The 16,607-nt window shown below is 58.5% G+C and overlaps 2 protein-coding genes across 5 annotated transcripts; both read left to right on the top strand.

Annotated features, from left to right (window-relative positions):
• The first annotated feature begins 56 nt into the window (after positions 1-56).
• Positions 57-3,595, top strand: TNNI3 (troponin I3, cardiac type). 3 transcript variants are annotated; one of them, XM_045987118.1, is made up of 8 exons: positions 57-466; positions 717-729; positions 876-962; positions 1,386-1,427; positions 1,703-1,834; positions 2,226-2,315; positions 2,801-2,977; positions 3,466-3,595. In XM_045987118.1, exons 1-8 carry the CDS (start codon positions 456-458, stop codon positions 3,547-3,549), a joined length of 636 nt encoding a protein of 211 aa, XP_045843074.1. In that variant the 5' UTR covers positions 57-455; the 3' UTR covers positions 3,550-3,595. The 3 variants fall into 3 exon arrangements, with proteins under 3 accessions (XP_045843074.1, XP_045843072.1, XP_045843073.1); XM_045987116.1 differs by having other exon boundaries at positions 57-962; positions 1,386-1,834; XM_045987117.1 differs by lacking the exons at positions 2,801-2,977; positions 3,466-3,595 and having other exon boundaries at positions 1,703-2,763.
• Positions 3,596-6,211: 2,616 nt separating this feature from the next.
• Positions 6,212-16,350, top strand: TNNT1 (troponin T1, slow skeletal type). Of its 2 annotated transcripts, XM_045987125.1 has the most exons (13): positions 6,212-6,423; positions 6,533-6,546; positions 6,728-6,754; positions 7,014-7,046; positions 7,754-7,775; positions 9,626-9,686; positions 9,980-10,096; positions 10,327-10,404; positions 12,291-12,404; positions 12,752-12,861; positions 15,411-15,501; positions 15,617-15,657; positions 16,201-16,350. In XM_045987125.1, exons 1-13 carry the CDS (start codon positions 6,392-6,394, stop codon positions 16,244-16,246), a joined length of 786 nt encoding a protein of 261 aa, XP_045843081.1. In that variant the 5' UTR covers positions 6,212-6,391; the 3' UTR covers positions 16,247-16,350. The 2 variants fall into 2 exon arrangements, with proteins under 2 accessions (XP_045843081.1, XP_045843082.1); XM_045987126.1 differs by lacking the exon at positions 7,014-7,046 and having other exon boundaries at positions 6,213-6,423.
• The last annotated feature ends 257 nt before the right edge of the window (positions 16,351-16,607 follow it).

Genomic DNA, 16,607 nt, shown 5'->3' with positions numbered 1-16,607 from the left:
CCGGGGTCTGGACTCCTGGGTCTGAGGGAAGAGGGGCCGGGGTCTGGACTCCTGGGTCTGAGGGAAGAGGGGCCGGGGGTCTGGACTCCTGGGTCTGAGGGAGGAGGGGCTGGGGGTCTGGACTCCTGGATCTGAGGGAGGAGGGGCTGGGGGTCTGCACTCCTGGGTCTGAGTTCCCAGGCCGCCAAGGTGGAAGGGTGATTCAGCTGGACAGCAGCCCACCCCACCTCTCACGCGCCCGGTTATCTCACATCCTGGGCAGGGGGAGGAGGTGGCAGCAGTATATTTAGTCTCAGTCCACGCCCCTTATCTCAGTGTCCTCAGTGAAGCTTGAGCAGCCCAGAGGAGCACGAAGTCGCGGGGGCCTTCAAGGTTACCCCGGGCGTGCCCTCACTGACCCTCCGAGCTCCCCTTGCCCGGTCTGTGCAGGAGCAACCCCTGGCCCGAGTCTCAGCATGGCGGACGAGTGAGTGCAGCTTGGTAACTGGGACTCCCCGAGGCCCGAGGCGGTGGGAGGTGAGACTGCAAGGCTGGACACAGGGCCTGAGAAGGGAGGTGGGGACAGGATCCCTGGGTGTCTGCAGGAGAGAAGACTTTGGGAATCAGGGCTCCTAGGATCCTAGGACGGAGGAGCTGGTAGGCCTTCCTCTGGGGTCTCTTAGACTGGAGGGGACACAGGCCCACCATTAATCCCTTCTCCTGGTCTCTCCCTCCAGGAGCGGCGATGCGGTGAGAGCGGGCACAGGCGAGGGGCAACCGGCAGGGGAGGGCGCAGCAGGGTGGGGCCTGGGGCGGGAGGCTGCAACCCCAGGAGACGGCGTGGAGGGGGGAAGCGGGGGCCCGGCGGTGACGCGGCCCCGTTCCCCCAACCCCAGGCGGGGTGCCCGCCCCCAGCTCCGGCCCCGATCCGACGCCGGTCTTCTGCCAACTACCGCGCGTACGCCACGGAGCCGCACGCCAAGGTGAGGAGGGGGTTGTACGGGTCGGGGTTCCGAGTCTGCAGAGGTGGGCGGCACCTAGGGATGGGGGCGGGACCAGAGCCTTAGACGGGGCGGGGCTTTGCTCGTGGGCGGAGCCTGGGAGCAGCCGCTCTTTAAGGGCGGGGTTTTGCAGAGGGAGGGCTTGGATTGGTGAGACCTACCTATGGGCGGAGTCCCGTTGTCCGTGGGGACTGCGATGCTTAGGGTATAGGGGGCAGTGCCTACCAGATCAGGGGCCAGGATTGGTGGGTGGGGCTTGGGGCGTGGCTTCCTGTAGATTCGGCCAGAGTTGGAGGCAGGCCCAAAGCCGGACCAGGTGTGAGGGAATGGCTGTGAGGCCCCCAGCCCACCGTCCGTCTTCCATTCCCCGCCCTCACTGTTCCCGGCTCTATCCCACTTCGGCAGAAAAAGTCCAAGATCTCCGCCTCGAGGAAGCTGCAGCTGAAGGTGCCGGTGGGCCAGGAGCGGGTGCCTAGGTGTCCTCAGGGTGCTTGAGGGTTGGGGGCGTGGGGGCGGGGCCTTCAATGGCGAGTGAGCGGGGCTCAAGGCAGGCAGCCCCGCTATGGGGGCAGAGCCTTGGCACGATGGACCCGACCTTGAAGAGGGGTGGCCCTGCGGGACAGCTGACCGGTCCTGAGCCTAGAGAGAGGGCTGTCCCCGGTGCGGCGCGGCCCTCATCCGCTGTCCCGGGTGGGCTGCGGTCCCTGGCCTTCCCTCCGCAGACCCTGATGCTGCAGATTGCGAAGCAAGAACTGGAGCGGGAGGCGGAGGAGCGGCGTGGAGAGAAGGGGCGCGCTCTGAGCACGCGGTGCCAGCCCCTGGAGTTGGCCGGGCTGGGCTTCGCGGAGCTGCAGGTACCGGCTCTCATCAGGGACCCCTGCCCAGCTGGGGATCCGAGGTTCCTAACGAGAGTGAGAGGCTCTCTCACTCTTGGGACTCATGGGTCTAGTCACTATGCCCCAGTTCTGCTGGGGACCTTGGTGTCCAGCCTCCCAGCCCTTATACAGGAGTTCGGAAATGTGGCCTGCGGCTGCCTATGGTCTCAAAATCCGGAGGTTGATTTCTCCAGCTCCAATTCCGTCAGATTCTCGGGACTCCTGGCTCCTAGCACCCTTTCTTCGAGCTGCGCCAGAGTCCGGCTTCAAACTGCGCCTCCAGGACCAGATCTCCAGACCCCCAACCCCTCCTCCCTTGGACTCAGGAGTTGGGGCCCCCCGACCACATATACCACAATTCCTTGACCAGGACTTGTGCCGACAACTCCACGCCCGTGTGGACAAAGTGGATGAAGAGAGATACGATGTGGAGGCGAAAGTCACCAAGAACATCGCAGAGGTGGGGGGTCCCCGGCAGTCTTGGTCTCTTCAGGGTAGGGTCTCGTGTCTTCCCCCTTGCAGCTGCTTGTTGCAGACACCAGGAGACCCAGGACAGCTCTGTGGGCCTGGAGGGAACGGGGCAGAAGAATGAGTAGAGTGGCTAGGAAGGCTGGTCAGGGCGGAAGGGACAGCACGCAGAAGCCAGGAGATGGGAGAACCGTGGAGCCGGAGCATCAGGGGTTGATGTGTGAGCTCAGGTGTGGGTCGGGAATCGTGGGACACATGAGCTGGACCAGAATGTGTCAGTGCCTTGCTGAGAGGAGACAGGGCAGATTGGGGAGGACTTACAGTTACTGGTGAGGCCCCTGGATTTTTCCCTGAAGGCAGTGGGAGCTGAGCATCCTTAGACTTGGAGAGAGAGGAGGGAAATGCAGGGTGGACGCAGGGGGCTGGGGGAGGTGGATGAGGGGGGCAGTTTCCACCTCCCCTTATCACTGCCCCCAGATCGCAGATCTGACCCAGAAGATCTTTGACCTTCGGGGCAAATTTAAGCGGCCCACCCTGCGGAGGGTGAGGATCTCCGCGGATGCCATGATGCAGGCCCTGCTGGGCACCAGGGCCAAGGAGACCTTAGACCTGCGAGCCCACCTCAAGCAGGTGAAGAAGGAGGACACAGAGAAGGTGAGTGTGGCTTGGGCCAGGAAAGGGGGTGCTCGGGGGAGAGGGTGCAGGGGACAACAGTCCTAGGGCCTCAGCTCAGGGCAGATGGCACTTGGAGTTATGGGGAGAAGAATCTGGTAGCGGGTCCTCTGGAACCCCTCTAGGAGGGGCAAGAAGGGCGAGAGGAAGACAGAAGCTGGAAGAGGAAAGCCAGGAAGTGTGTTAGGGAGGAAGGAAGTAGCAAGGAGAATGTCCATGAGAGAGAAAAGTAGTGCACGGGGGAGGCCAGAAGGGGAAGATGAGCACGGAGGTCCGCAGTGCGTGAGGAGGACGGGGTGTTCGTGGGGGCAAATTTGATGGGATTGCCTGAGGGGACGAGAAATATTCAGAACCAGATCCCCAGGCGGACATCCGAAACACCGTGGCCCAGCAGGCTGGAGGGTGGACGGAGGATATTTGAGAGACTGTCGACCAGGGGGAGACCCTAACCCTTGAACCCATGCCCCCAGGAGAACCGGGAGGTGGGAGACTGGCGGAAGAACATCGACGCGCTGAGCGGCATGGAGGGCCGCAAGAAAAAGTTTGAAGGCTGAGACCGGCTGCCCCCTGCTCTAGCCCTGGAGGCATCCCGGAGTAATAAAGTTGCTCTCTAGGCTAGGAGTGGCTGCCTGTCTGCTGCCTGGGGGGTGAGGTGTGAGGCGGATGAGAAGACGGAGGGGAGGGCCCCCCAGAGCCACACCACACCGCAGGAGCGGAGCTGGGCTGCAGAACGGGGAATTCTCGGGGTGCCCAGAGAGGCCCGGACCAAGGCTCAAAGAGAGACAGCCAGAGACACAGACAGACCCATGGAGTGGGAGGAAAGACAGAGATTCCTAGAAAGATGTGCAAAGAAAGGGACACTGGAGAGGCACATGTGCATCGCAGGGCACAGAGACCACTGAGACAGACATGGGGACCCAAAGAGGGAGAAGGGCAGAGATGTGGAGGATGCCGCCCCAGAAACATCTAGAAAGATAGAGACACAGATCCAGCGCCAAGGAGAGAGGGAAATGGGGTCACAGATACTATAGACCTATAGACGGATACTGAGAATGAGGCAGATTCACAGAGACCCCGGTGGAAATGCAGAGACAGAAATGTGTGGGGAGACCCAGAGAGAGAAAGACACAGAGGCAGAGAGACACAGACAGAGCCTGAAACCGATCCAGAGAGAACCCCCAGAGAAATGCCCAGAAATAGACACAGAGATGGCAGATTGTGAGAGACAGAGACACGGAGAAGCAGGAGGGGTGGCCGGCTCCTCTAGAGTTCAAGGTCATGGAGTGGCAGGGAAATGGGGGGGGAGGAATACGAAACAGATCAGTGTCAGATGGAGGTGGGGGAGTGTGAGGTCGAGTGGGCCTGACACCACACCCTCTCCCCTCCCCCAGTGCACACCTGCTTCCCCGCTTTAGCGCCTGTTGTCAACAGGGTGGAATCCTGGTGGCAGACAAAAGGGTGGGGGCAGGGAGGGGGGAGACAGAGACACACAGATGGGGAGTCACAGAGACAAAGGAAAGAAGGACAGCGTTGGAGAGGCACAGAAAGCAGAACCAGAGCCATATAAGAGAAAGCAGCCCCTGTACCCCTTTTGTCAATAAGTATTCTTCAAAGACCTATTGTGTGCTGAGCCCAGGGACCTCAAAGCATAGAGCACAGCCTGCTGTAAGGGGGTGGGGAGCCCAGAGGTTGGAGGTCACCTGACCTAGCCTGGGTTCAAGGCGGTGCCGATGGGGTGGAGGGGTCCCCAAGCAGCCAGGAGGTCTGGGATCCTGAATGTGGAGCCAGACTGGGGGCAGGGCAGCCCCTGAGCTGGGACTCAAGGTTGGAGAAAGGAATTCTCTGGCCCTCCCTCTCCCCTGGGGGGGCGGGGCTGAGCCTCCCCTATAAACCCTAGGGGTGCTTCAGCTCCAACAGCAAGACTCTGTCCCCAAGCTCGCAGCTCGTGGACTCTGCAGACCCAGCCTTAGGTAACGGTCCTGGGGTCTCCAGGGACTTTGTCCTTGGGGGAGAGGACAGGAGGGGTGGGAGACATGAGGGATGTGATGGGGCTGGAGGGGGCTGGAGGGGGCACAACACGGAGGCTTGGGAATTCTGAGGAAGCTTGGGCTTTTAGGGGACTGAAGACAGAGTTATTAGGATTTGAGAGTTCCAGAGTCTGTGGTTTCGAGATTGGGGTGTCCCAGAATGGGACACCCTCAGACCTAGCAGGTCTGAGATCTGATTCTGAGGGAATCTCAGAAGTTGGGGGTATCTGGGCTTGGATGTTTGATGGTCTGGGGGTCAGGACAGGGAGTCTCAGACTCTGGGGGTTTGAGAACTGAGGACTCTGGGTCTGAGGCCTTATGACTGGAGCTGTCAAAATTCGGGGCATCGTGAATACACCTCGGAGCTTGGGCATCCAGGTTTTGGGGTCTCAGGATATTGAGGCTTCAGAACGTGTCGAGACCAAGGGCATCAGGAGCTGAGGATATCTGAGCCCAGAGTCTGGAGTCTCAAGAACTGGGGTCTCAGACTCTGGAGACACGGGGACTTGCCTGTCTCCAGAAACCAGGGGGATCACCAGTTGGGGTCTCAGGATCTGTGGATCTCGGGATTTGGGGTGCTCTTAAACCTGGGTACCGTGGGTCCTGGGAGAATCTCGAAGATGGGGTGCTGTCTATGTAGGGCTCAGGATGAGGTCTGTGGACAACCCTCCTCCCCAGTCTGTGAGTGCTGCAGCAAGGAGGGGACAGATGGGAAGATAACCAGCGGGGGGGGGGGGGGGGGGGGTGCGAGAGGGAGCCGGTGTGACTAATTCTCCCAGGGGCCTCCCCCCTTGAATCCCTTCTTAGGAAATGTCCTCTGTTTCACCATGTACGACATCCCCCTGAAATAGCCTTTGGGGGGTGGGGCAGCTATTGTCTTCAGGCCACAGTCCCTTCCCAAATACCTTCTCCTAATCCTCACTCAGATCAGGTTCCCATGGACATGTCACAAGACAAAAGAGGACAGCTGTGGTGGTGGAGGGGCTGGAGCGGCAGCTTTAGGGCAGTGCCCCCCCCCCCCCTTCTAGAGCCCTTTCCCTGTCAGGGCCCCCAGCCCCTCCTCCCTCAGACCCAGGAGTCCAGACCCCCAGCCCCTCCTCCCTCAGACCCAGGAGTCCAGACCCCCAGCCCCTCCTCCCTCAGACCCAGGAGTCCAGACCCCCAGCCCCTCCTCCCTCAGACCCAGGAGTCCAGGCTCTCCGCCTGCCTCCCTCAGACCCGGAAGTCTGACCCCACAGGCCCTTCTCTCTCAAACCCAGGAGCCCAGGCCCCAGCTCCTCCTCCCTCAGACCCAGGAGTCCAGCCGCCGCTCCTCCTCCACTCCTCCATCCCACCTCACTCACGTGTTCTCTGGTCCTCAGGTCACAGGATGTCGGACGCCGAGGAGCAGGAATATGAGGAGTGAGTGGCGCGGGCGGGAGGGCTGGGGGCGTGGAGACGAGGGACACTCTCCCCCGTCCAACACGCGTAAACCTGCCTCTCGCCCTTTCTTCCCCACCCCTGCCCTCAGGGAGCAGCCCGAAGGTGAGTGGGGAGTGGGCGGGCCTCGGTGGCCTGGGGACACGCACGCGGGGGGCGAGAGGACACCGGGGTCGCCCTCGCCCCTTGCGCCCATCCTCCGGCGTGGCGGCGCCCCTCACGTGAACTCTCCGCCCGGCCCCGCGGGGCTCCTGACCTGCCTTCTGTGCCCCCGCCCCCTTTCCAGAGGAGGAGGCTGCGGAGGAGGAGGAAGGTGAGGCCTGGCCCCCGCAGGTCTGCAGCCCGAGCAGCCCCGCGGGGCCGGGTAGCGGGGGGGTGGGGAGGGGAGGGGGGGGGGCGGCGGGGAGGCCGGTCTGGGCGGGGGCCGGCGGGCACTGGGCTCGCGACCGCCCCGGCTTCAGGTCCTTTAACAGCCTCTCCCCTCTCTTTCCTCTCTGCCCCCCCACACCCCTGCGTGGCCGCTCCCCCTCGCTCCCCCATCCTCGCTTCTCCCCCTGCCTCCTCCTCCCCAGCCGCCGAGGAGCCGGAGCCGGTGGTAGAGCGAGGTGACCGCGGCTGCTTCGCTTCCCGAGACGGATTTCCTCGGGCCCTGAGCCCTGCGAGGACCCCCCTGCGCCCCCGTAACCCGCCCAGGCCCGGTCCTTTAAGCCCCGGAGAGCTCGCGCGCCCTCTGGTGTCCACGAAGGGAAATCGCCTCGCTGAGGCTTTAACCCTTTCCCTTCCTTCTTAAAGGGACCGACACCCAAGCCTTCTCCCCCAGACTGGAGGAATACTTGTAGAAGGGTTGGATGTTTGCGGACAGGCACCCCCGACCCTGTCATGTTTTTCCCCCATATACATTCAAAGGTTGGGGCCCGAGATGCAGAAGGGGCTCTCCCTGAGAGTGTGGGTTCCTGTGTCCCCAGAGGGGTTGGGGCTGGGGACACTCTGCAGGGCTAGGCATAAATGGAGAAGAGCAGGAACTCTGGGTATGTAGAAGGAGGAAGGCCTGGGGGGGTTTGGACTCCTGGGCTCCCAGAGAAGTGGGAGGGGGATCCCCACACCAGTTCTGAATGTATATCTGAAGCGTGTGACCCTCTTCCCCCTTTACAACCACCCTGATTTCCCTTCTCCCCTCTTCTCCCCCGGCTCATGCCTCTCCCCCAGACCTGCTCCTGGGGGCTGTGGCTTGGAGGAGGGGCTCCCTCCTCTGGGTGTGTCAGCCCCACCCCCATGAACGCTTGCTAATTATCTCTTTGTATCTCCCCACTAGAGGAAGAGCGCCCCAAACCAAGGTGAGATACTACAGAGCCGGGGGGGGGGGGGTCCCAATCCCATCCTCCCAAATATGTCCCCCACCCCCAGAGACAGGGTGTGAGAAAGGCAGAAAAGGAGAGTGGGGCACTTGGAACAGGAAAGGACAGTGATTCCTTCTTTCTGCGAATGGTCCGGGGAATGTTCCATGGCGTCTGGCGAGTCAGATCCCAGCTGCTCTGTTGGTGAAACAGACCAGGATACAGTGATGGTGGCACACACGAGGGCCCTATGTTTGCCCTCGGCAGTCACGGAAGGCTTCCCAGGGGAGGTGACTCCTGAATCACTAGCTGAAGGAGGTGGGAGGGATATTGTGGAGGAGAAAGCGGAGGGGTAACACACGGTGCAGTGGCTGGATCTAGGCCACTCTTTGGGGGAAACAGATACAGACACAGGTCATTCTGATGATGAAGTTCCTAAACTAGGCAGGTCTGTGGAGGCCATGAGAGTTCGTGGGGGCAGAGGGTCCTGGAGGAAGAGAAACTAGGGCCAAAGCTTGGAGATGCAGGGAGGCAGTGAGCTGAGCATGAGGAAAGAACATAGAAGCAGACTTCTGTGGGTTGCCATGGGCGGTGGTGCCAATTCCACTGTGGCCAGAGCGTAGAGTGTAAGAAGGGATGGGGTTGTGCGGGGTTTTGAGCAAACATGACTTTGGATCAGATCGGAGAGAGTGAGAGAGCAAGGGGGATCGGGGGAAGCTTGTTGGAGGAGAGAAGACTTCAGGGGATGCAGTATACCAGGGGAAGGGCATTGCAGGCAGAGGGAACAGGATATGCAAAGGCCCAGGGGTGCAAAGGCACATGCCATAGCCAGGGAACCATGAAATGTGTGTGTCTGTGAGGGAGGAGAGAAGTTGCTGGAGGAGTTGACTGTGGTCAGATGGAGAAGGACTGTGAATGCTGGGTTCCTTGGGCTTTGTCTTAAAGATGAGCTCTGAGCTAAAGTCAGGAAGGGAGGTGAGCTGAAGGTGGACAGCCAGAGGCTGGGAGGCCAGGAGGAGGCTGGCATGAAGGTTCACAGGAGAGGGGCTGAGGCCTGAGCTGGGCAGGGGGCGTGGGGTGGAAAGGGGAAACAGACTGGGGAGATGCCTAGGCAAAGAGGCCAAGACGTGTCGATGGGGCAAGGGGAGGGAGGAGGTGGGCATCACCTGCCCGGGGGCTCGGCTGAGAACCGGAGGGGCAGGGCAGCCCCCCGCCTCCATCTTGGGGAGATTGGTGAGCTCAGTGGAGGCGTGGTGCGTGAGAATGCGGAGATGTTCAGGAGACGCTGGTTAACCTGAGTCTGGGATCTGGAGAGAGCCTGGGCTGGAGACAGAGAGATTCCTGTGAATAAATAAAAGGGTGAAACCCTTTAAAGGGCTCTCTGGGGACAAGGAGACAGAAGTGGGACAGCCAGCGGAGTAGGAAGCAAATCACCTAAAGGTGCTGTTTTAAAAAGCACAGAAGCGCCCAATACTATTTAATGCAAGCCACGCATGTATATATATGTATTTTCAAGTCGCACTTTAAAAAGTAAAACAGAACAGGAAAATGGGTAAAATTAATCTTCGTCAAATTTTTTATTCGACCTGTTAAATCAGAAATTTCGTCATTTCAACAGGTAGAGGATAGGAGACATTATTAGTGAAATATATTCCATTCTTCTGTTTGAACCAAGTGTTTGAAATCCAGTGTGTTTCTCAGACAGCCTAGGGAATGTCGATTCGGACCAGTCACCTGTCAGGTGCCCCAAACCACGTGGGCCCGTGGCAGCCACACTTGACAGGAGAGCCGGCGGGGAGCTCGGTCAGGGAGCTCAGGCTGCTCAGTCTTTCCCCCTTCCCACCCGCCAGGCCTGTGGTCCCGCCACTGATCCCCCCGAAGATCCCAGAAGGGGAACGTGTGGACTTCGATGTAAGTAAGGGACCTCCAGTCCCCAGGTGCCTTTGTGCAAATTAGGAAGAGGTGCCCCGGAACAGGCGCCCCTGGCTTCTCCCTCCTTTCAGAGCCTCCTAAATGGACCCAAGGGGCCCCCTAGTGCCCCTGCTGGGAACATCGCCAACAGCAGTCCTTGGTCCCCTAAAGGGCCCGAGTCGGTCTTTGCAGGGAGGGCCCCCGCCACGACACGGCTCCGAGGGCGCGCAGGTGGGTGCCCGGTCCCCCGCACTGCTGGGAAGTGACGCCCCCCCAACCCCCGCATCCTGCAGGACATCCACCGGAAGCGCATGGAGAAAGATCTGCTGGAGCTGCAGACGCTCATCGACGTGCATTTTGAACAGCGGAAGAAAGAGGAAGAGGAGCTCATTGCGCTGAAAGAGCGCATTGTGAGTGGAGGGAGGTGGGGTTCCGCAGCGTCCTCCCAGACCCGGTGCCGGTGCCGGTGCCCGTGCCGGTGCCGGTGCCGGTGCCGTCCTGCGGCTGGGAGTGCTTCCTGTCCAGTGCAGACCTGAGGCTGTCCAAGTCGGTGGCCACACTCAAACTAGCTCATCTCTGCTCTTGACCTCCTTGGGGAGGGGATGACCCTGCACCCCCTCATTCCTCTCCCTTCCCCCAGGAGCGGCGCCGGGCTGAGAGAGCTGAACAACAGCGCTTCCGAACCGAGAAGGAGCGTGAGCGTCAGGCCAAGCTGGCGGTGGGTGCCTCCTCTGCCCTGCGAGACCCAATGTTACTTCTTAAGCAGAATGCTCTATTTCCCGTTCATGATCTTTTCTGCAGTCCTGAGGAAGGCAGGACTTGCACTGTATTATTCAAGGATCTTCCTGTTGGAAGGGACAGAAACCCCAACCCAAACCGAATTCAGCAGAAAGAGAATTTTATTGGCTCATATAACTAAAAAAAAGTAGAGTGTGACTGGCTTCAGGTATGGCTGGATCAAGGAACTTAAATAAGATCATGAAGACCCAGCTTTTCTCTTCCTATCCCTGGTCCCATCTTTCTGTGGACACTGGGGGTGATGAGGTTGTCGTGGGTTTGCCTGGGATGTTCCTGGTCTGAGCCCTGAAAATCCTGTATCCCATCAGTCCCAGGTGAACCAGATGGTCAGTCACCCAATTAGACACCCCGTTCTCAGGGGTAGCAGGTGACCACCAGCAACTCTGGCTTTCACTCCTCTTTTATCTGTCTTCTCCTTGATTCTGGGATATGTTCAGATTGGTCACCTGTCCATCTTGGAGCAGATTGCTGGCTAGTTGTAGGAGATTGGTGAAAATGCTCCCATTGGTGTGGGCTTTGGAAACATGATCTGCCACTTGAATCACTTTAAAAGATTAGGAGTAGGGTGACATGGTAGGCATCCTACTGGTTTCCCAAAGGTGTTCTCGTCCTAATTCCCAAAGTCAATGCATGTGGTGCCCTGCATGGCAGAAGGGACTTTGCAGGTGGGATTAAGTTAAGGTGGGAGATAATTCTGGATTATCCAGATGGGTCCCGCATTATCACAATGGTCCTTGGAAGAGGGAGGCTGTAGAGTCGGAGTCAGGGATGTTTGAAGATGCTGCTCTGCTAGCTTAGAAGACAGAGGAAGGGGCCAGGACCCAAGGGATGCAGGTGAGAAGTATGGGGCAAGAGAGTGACTTTTCACCTAGACTCTCCACACTGTTCACTCCTTGATCACAGCCCAGAAGACCCATTTCAGACTTCTGACCTGCAGAGCTGTAAGGTGATAAACTTGTGCTATTTTTTTAAAGATTTTTATTTATTTATTTGACAGAGAGCACAAGCAGGGGGAGTGGCAGGCAGAGGGGGAAGCAGACTCCTCACTGAGCAGAGAGCGGGACCTGGGGCTTGATCCCAGCACCCTGGGATCGGGACCCGAGCTGAAGGCAGATGCTCAACCGACTGAGCCCCCCCAGGCACCCCAAACTCACGCTGTTTTAAGCTATTAAATTTGCACGTTACAGCAGCAATAGGAAACGAATTCAGACGGAGTGTGCTGGATGTGCCAGAAGCCGTCATGCCGGCCTCACCAGCGCTTTCAGTGGGGGGAGGAGCTGGTCCGGACAAGCCACTCTTTCTGGAATGGTGGGGCTGCCTTCAGTTGACATTCTAGAGCTCCGTCCTCAGGCTCAAGGCCATGGCCCCTTTAGTGCACTGAGTCCCCCATCCCCATCCCCAGTCACCCTCTCGCATCCTCTGAGACCATCATTCTTGTCTCGTGAGAATAAAGGAGACAAAGGCCCAGAGAGGGGGACTATCTGCACTGAGGGCACACGGCGACGCTGGGAACAGGCCATTCAGAATGGAGGAATGCAGAAAGAAGCAGGAATATCCCTTCCCAACTGTAAAAGTTTTGCTTGGGGGATATTAAGGCCCAGAGAGGAGAAGGGACTTGGGAATGGTCACAGTCAGGCCTGGAAGGGTGCGGGGTAGTATGTCTGCATTTAGCCTGTTCTGGCATTGACTTTGTCTCATGCACTGGGTGGATGGATCCCTCGTCACTCAGCTCCCACATCCCCACCTCAAACCCTTTCCCCACAGGGGCTGGGCTGGCCTTTGGGATTAACTCCTTTCTTCCCTCAGGAGGAGAAAATGCGGAAGGAGGAGGAAGAGGCCAAGAAGCGGGCGGAGGATGACGCCAAGAAGAAGAAGGTTCTGTCCAACATGGGAGCCCATTTTGGGGGTTACCTGGTCAAGGTGAGTTCAGCCTGCTGGGACCTAAGGTCTGTGTTCCCAGGGAGGAGGCAACTGAGGGCCTAGATTCCTGGTTCCTGATGGAGGTGGGGGTTGGGACCCCCAACTCCTGGGTCTGAGGGAGGAGGGGACTGGGACCTGGACTCCCAGGCCTGGGAGAGTAGGGGCTGGGGGTCTGGACTCCTGGGTCTCAGGGAGGAGGGGCTGAGGGCCTAGACTCCTGGGTCTGAGGGAGAAGGGGCTGGGAGGAGGGGTCTGGACTCCTGGGTGTAGTGACATGTTGGTGAGGAGCTCAGCCCCTGGGTTCTGATCTATCCCACAGTTCAGTGTGTCTCCTTCCCTACCCTCAGGCAGAACAGAAGCGCGGTAAGCGCCAGACAGGACGGGAGATGAAACTGCGCATCCTTTCTGAGCGTAAGAAGCCTCTGAACATCGACCACATGGGAGAAGAGCAGCTCCGGTAGGTGGGATGGGGGACTCAGGGTGGGAGGGGACTGGTTGGAAGACAGCGAGATAAGGGGACCCCTGCAAAACTCTGGGAGGGCAGATGCCAGGTCTGAGCCCTGGCGCTGTGTGACTTTGGCAAGTGCATCTCCCTCTCTGGGTGGATGCCGTTTTCTTCCCAGGGAGACGTCATTGATATAGGACCTACTTTTTGTGGGTATCGTGAGCTGTAGAGTCTGGGAGGTGATATGGTGGGAAGCCAGATGAGATGGCTCCCTTAACGTTAAGAGATAATGTTGACCTATTGATGTTCCCTGGAAACTCAGAAAGGCCCCATCTTTTTGTGAATTAAAGCCAGACACGCTGGTGAGAACTTTCCAGCCAAGCCTCTGCCCCGTGGGACTCTATCTACCCCTTTACCTCCCATTCACAGGACAGCCCATGTCTCGTGATAAGCCACCAGAGGGAAGACTGCAGAGGGTTTTTCCTTTTGGACCCTCAGCGGTAGCTTGATATTCTCTGGCCTGGGCATGACTCACAAAGTCCAAAACCCCCACCTCCCCAGAGGCAGTGCAGTGAGGGGGGCCGGAGCTCAGTGCCCACTCCACCTCTTACCCACTGTGGGATCGTAGGCACGTTATGTAATTTCTCTGAGCCTCACTTTCCTCGCTGGTAAAACGAGGCCAGGATAACGAAAGTCTACCTCATGCACCCGTGGAAGGTCAGTGAGGTAATGACAATTGATGATGATGATGATGATGATGGTGATGGTGGTGATGATGGTGATGGTGGTGATGGTGATGGTGGTGATGATGGTGATGATGGTGATGGTGATGATGATGGTGGTGATGATGATGGTGATGATGATGGTGATGATGGCGATGATGATGGCGATGATGGTGGTGATAGTGGTGATGGTGGTGATGATGATGGCGATGGTGATGATGATGATGATGGTGATGATGGCGATGGTGGCGATGGTGGTGATGGTGATGATCATGGTGGTGGTGGTGATGATGGTGATGATGATGGTGGTTGTGGTGATGATGGTGATGATGATGGTGGTGATGGTGATGGTGATGATGATGATGGTGATGGTGATGATGGTGATGATGATGGCGATGGTGGTGATGGTGGTGATGATGATGGAGGTGATGATGGCGATGGTGGTGATGGTGGTGATGATGATGGTGATGATGGCGATGGTGGTGATGGTGATGATGGTGATGGTGATGGTGGTGGTGATGATGATGATGATGATGATGGTGATGATGATGGTGATGGTGATGATGGTGATGGTGATGATGGTGATGGTGATGGTGGTGATGGTGATGATGATGGTGGTGGTGGTGATGATGGTGATGATGATGGTGATGATGGCGACGGTGGTGATGGTGGTGATGATGATGATGGTGGTGGTGGTGATGATGGTGATGGTGATGATGGTGATGGTGATGATGGTGATGGCGATGGTGGTGATGGTGGTGATGATGATGGTGATGATGATGGTGATGGTGATGATGGTGATGGTGATGATGGTGATGGCGATGGTGGTGATGGTGGTGATGATGATGGTGATGATGGCGATGGTGATGGTGATGATGGTGATGGTGATGGTGGTGATGGTGATGATGATGGTGGTGGTGGTGATGATGGTGATGATGATGGTGATGATGGCGACGGTGGTGATGGTGGTGATGATGATGATGGTGGTGGTGGTGATGATGGTGATGGTGATGATGGTGATGGTGATGGTGGTGTTGGTGATGATGATGATGATGATGATGGTGATGGCGGTGATGGTGGTGATAGTGGTGATGATGGTGATGGTGATGGTGTGATGGTGGTGGCTGCTGCAGTCATGCCCTCACAGCCAACCCTGTGAGGTAGATACTATGATTATCCTGTTAAAGATGACGGACCTGAGGAACAGAGACGTTAAGTAGCCTCTCCAGGGTGGCACAGCTGCAAGTGCAAGAGCTGGGATCTGAACTCCAGGAGGCCTGGAGCAGCAGCCTGGCCTCGCCGCTGGTGTTACAGTGCCAGATGTTCACCAGCCAGCTCTCCAGGGGCAAAAAGTCCTGACTGTAGCATTTGCCCGTTTCCATGACGTAACTGCTCCCACCATGCGGATTTCAAACTATCAGTGTGAGGGGTCTGAGCACCGAAAAAGACGTACAGGGTCAGGGTTGGCTCTCGAGGCGTTTGCATGGCTCCAGGACCGGCTCGGGAGAGGGAAGCAGGATCCTCGGGGAGGTTACTTGGCGAAGGTCACAAGCCAGAGAATGGCAAAGCTGGGATTTGAAGCTGGGCTTCCTGACTCCAAAGCCTGGGTCCTTAGCCGTGACATTGTTTTCCCTTGGGGAAACAGGAATTTTGAATGTGGAGGCAGTGGGCAGGGACTTAAGAACCCTTTCCTTCCACTCACTTTGAATGTTTCCGCCTCGGATATTAACAAAATGACAGCAGTGGTGCTCACTGAGTCTCGCTGTGTGGCCTTGGGAGGTTCTGTCTGGGTCGGGCGTGTGGGCCGGCCCCTCCCTGACAGCCCTTCTGGCCCACCAGGGAGAAGGCCCAGGAACTGTCCGACTGGATCCACCAGCTGGAATCTGAGAAGTTTGACCTGATGGAGAAGCTGAAGCAGCAGAAGTACGAGGTGAGACCCACCTCCCAGGGAGGAAGGCAGCGCAGCATGGGGATGGGCGCAGGGCAGGGGCTGGTGCGTGCGTCCCCGTGGCTGTCCTCGCAGCATCTCCCTCTTTCCTGCGCAGATCAACGTTCTGTACAACCGCATCAGCCACGCCCAGAAGTTGTAAGTGCGCCCCCCCCAGACTGGGGTGTGTCTCTCCTTCCCTGGGGCCCCCCTCTCTGTGCACCTGGTCCCTTGGCCCTCAGCCCCCTGCAGCGCCGAGGACAGTCCCTGCCCCAAGTGTCAAAGGCTGAGAACCCCGCCCACCCCGTAGCTTGTTTCTTGCTCTTCCTCCCCCGCTCCCCTCTCCCGCTCGCTCGCTGTTCATCCCTCCTGTCTCCCACTTTCTGTCTCTTTCACCCCAACCTTGGCCCCTCTTCAGTGCTGCCCACTCGTGTCTCCCATCCCTCCCTTCCCCCCAGCCCCTCCTCCTTAATATCCCTCAGCACCGCAGGAACATCCTGAGTTCACCCCCCAATGTCAGCTCCTGCAGGTGCGTGGGAGCCACCTGGTCCCCGTCACTGAACGGAGAGCGCATTTGCCTGCCCCTTCCTCTGGGAGGCGGGGAGAGCGGGAACTGGGGGGCAGACTTCTGAGTTGAGGTCAGGACCTGTCTCAGAGGTTGGGGGAGCCCCTCCTTCCTGACATCCTCTCCCTCTCCTACAGCCGGAAGGGGGCAGGGAAGGGCCGCGTTGGAGGCCGCTGGAAGTGAGGACCTGAGGCGAAGCTCGAAGCTCGGAGCCACCGTTGGAGCGTAGGTCCCATCTGTGGTTGAAATAAACACGCGCCCCGCAGACACCTGCCCAGTTCTCTGCCTGTCATTCCCACCAGGCTCCGTGGTCACTCTGACCTCGAGCCTGGAGCCTGGAGAGCCCGCACAGTCACGGGGGTGGTAGGTCACCTTGAACGCTGCGCTGCAGGGAATGCCCCTTTGGAAACCAGTCTGGCAGTTCCTCAGAAAGCTAAGCGCCTGGTAACTCCCCTCTCGGGTGTCTGCCCACCACAAGGAAAAAACGTGTGTGGCCACACGCGCAGTGCGCACAGACATGGGCAGCGGTGTTCCTCACAGCAGC

Source organism: Meles meles, chromosome 19, assembly GCF_922984935.1.
Source record: "Meles meles chromosome 19, mMelMel3.1 paternal haplotype, whole genome shotgun sequence".
Lineage (NCBI taxonomy): Eukaryota > Metazoa > Chordata > Mammalia > Carnivora > Mustelidae > Meles > Meles meles.
Note: the sequence above shows the minus strand (reverse complement) of the source record. Positions and strands in the feature narration are given on the sequence as shown.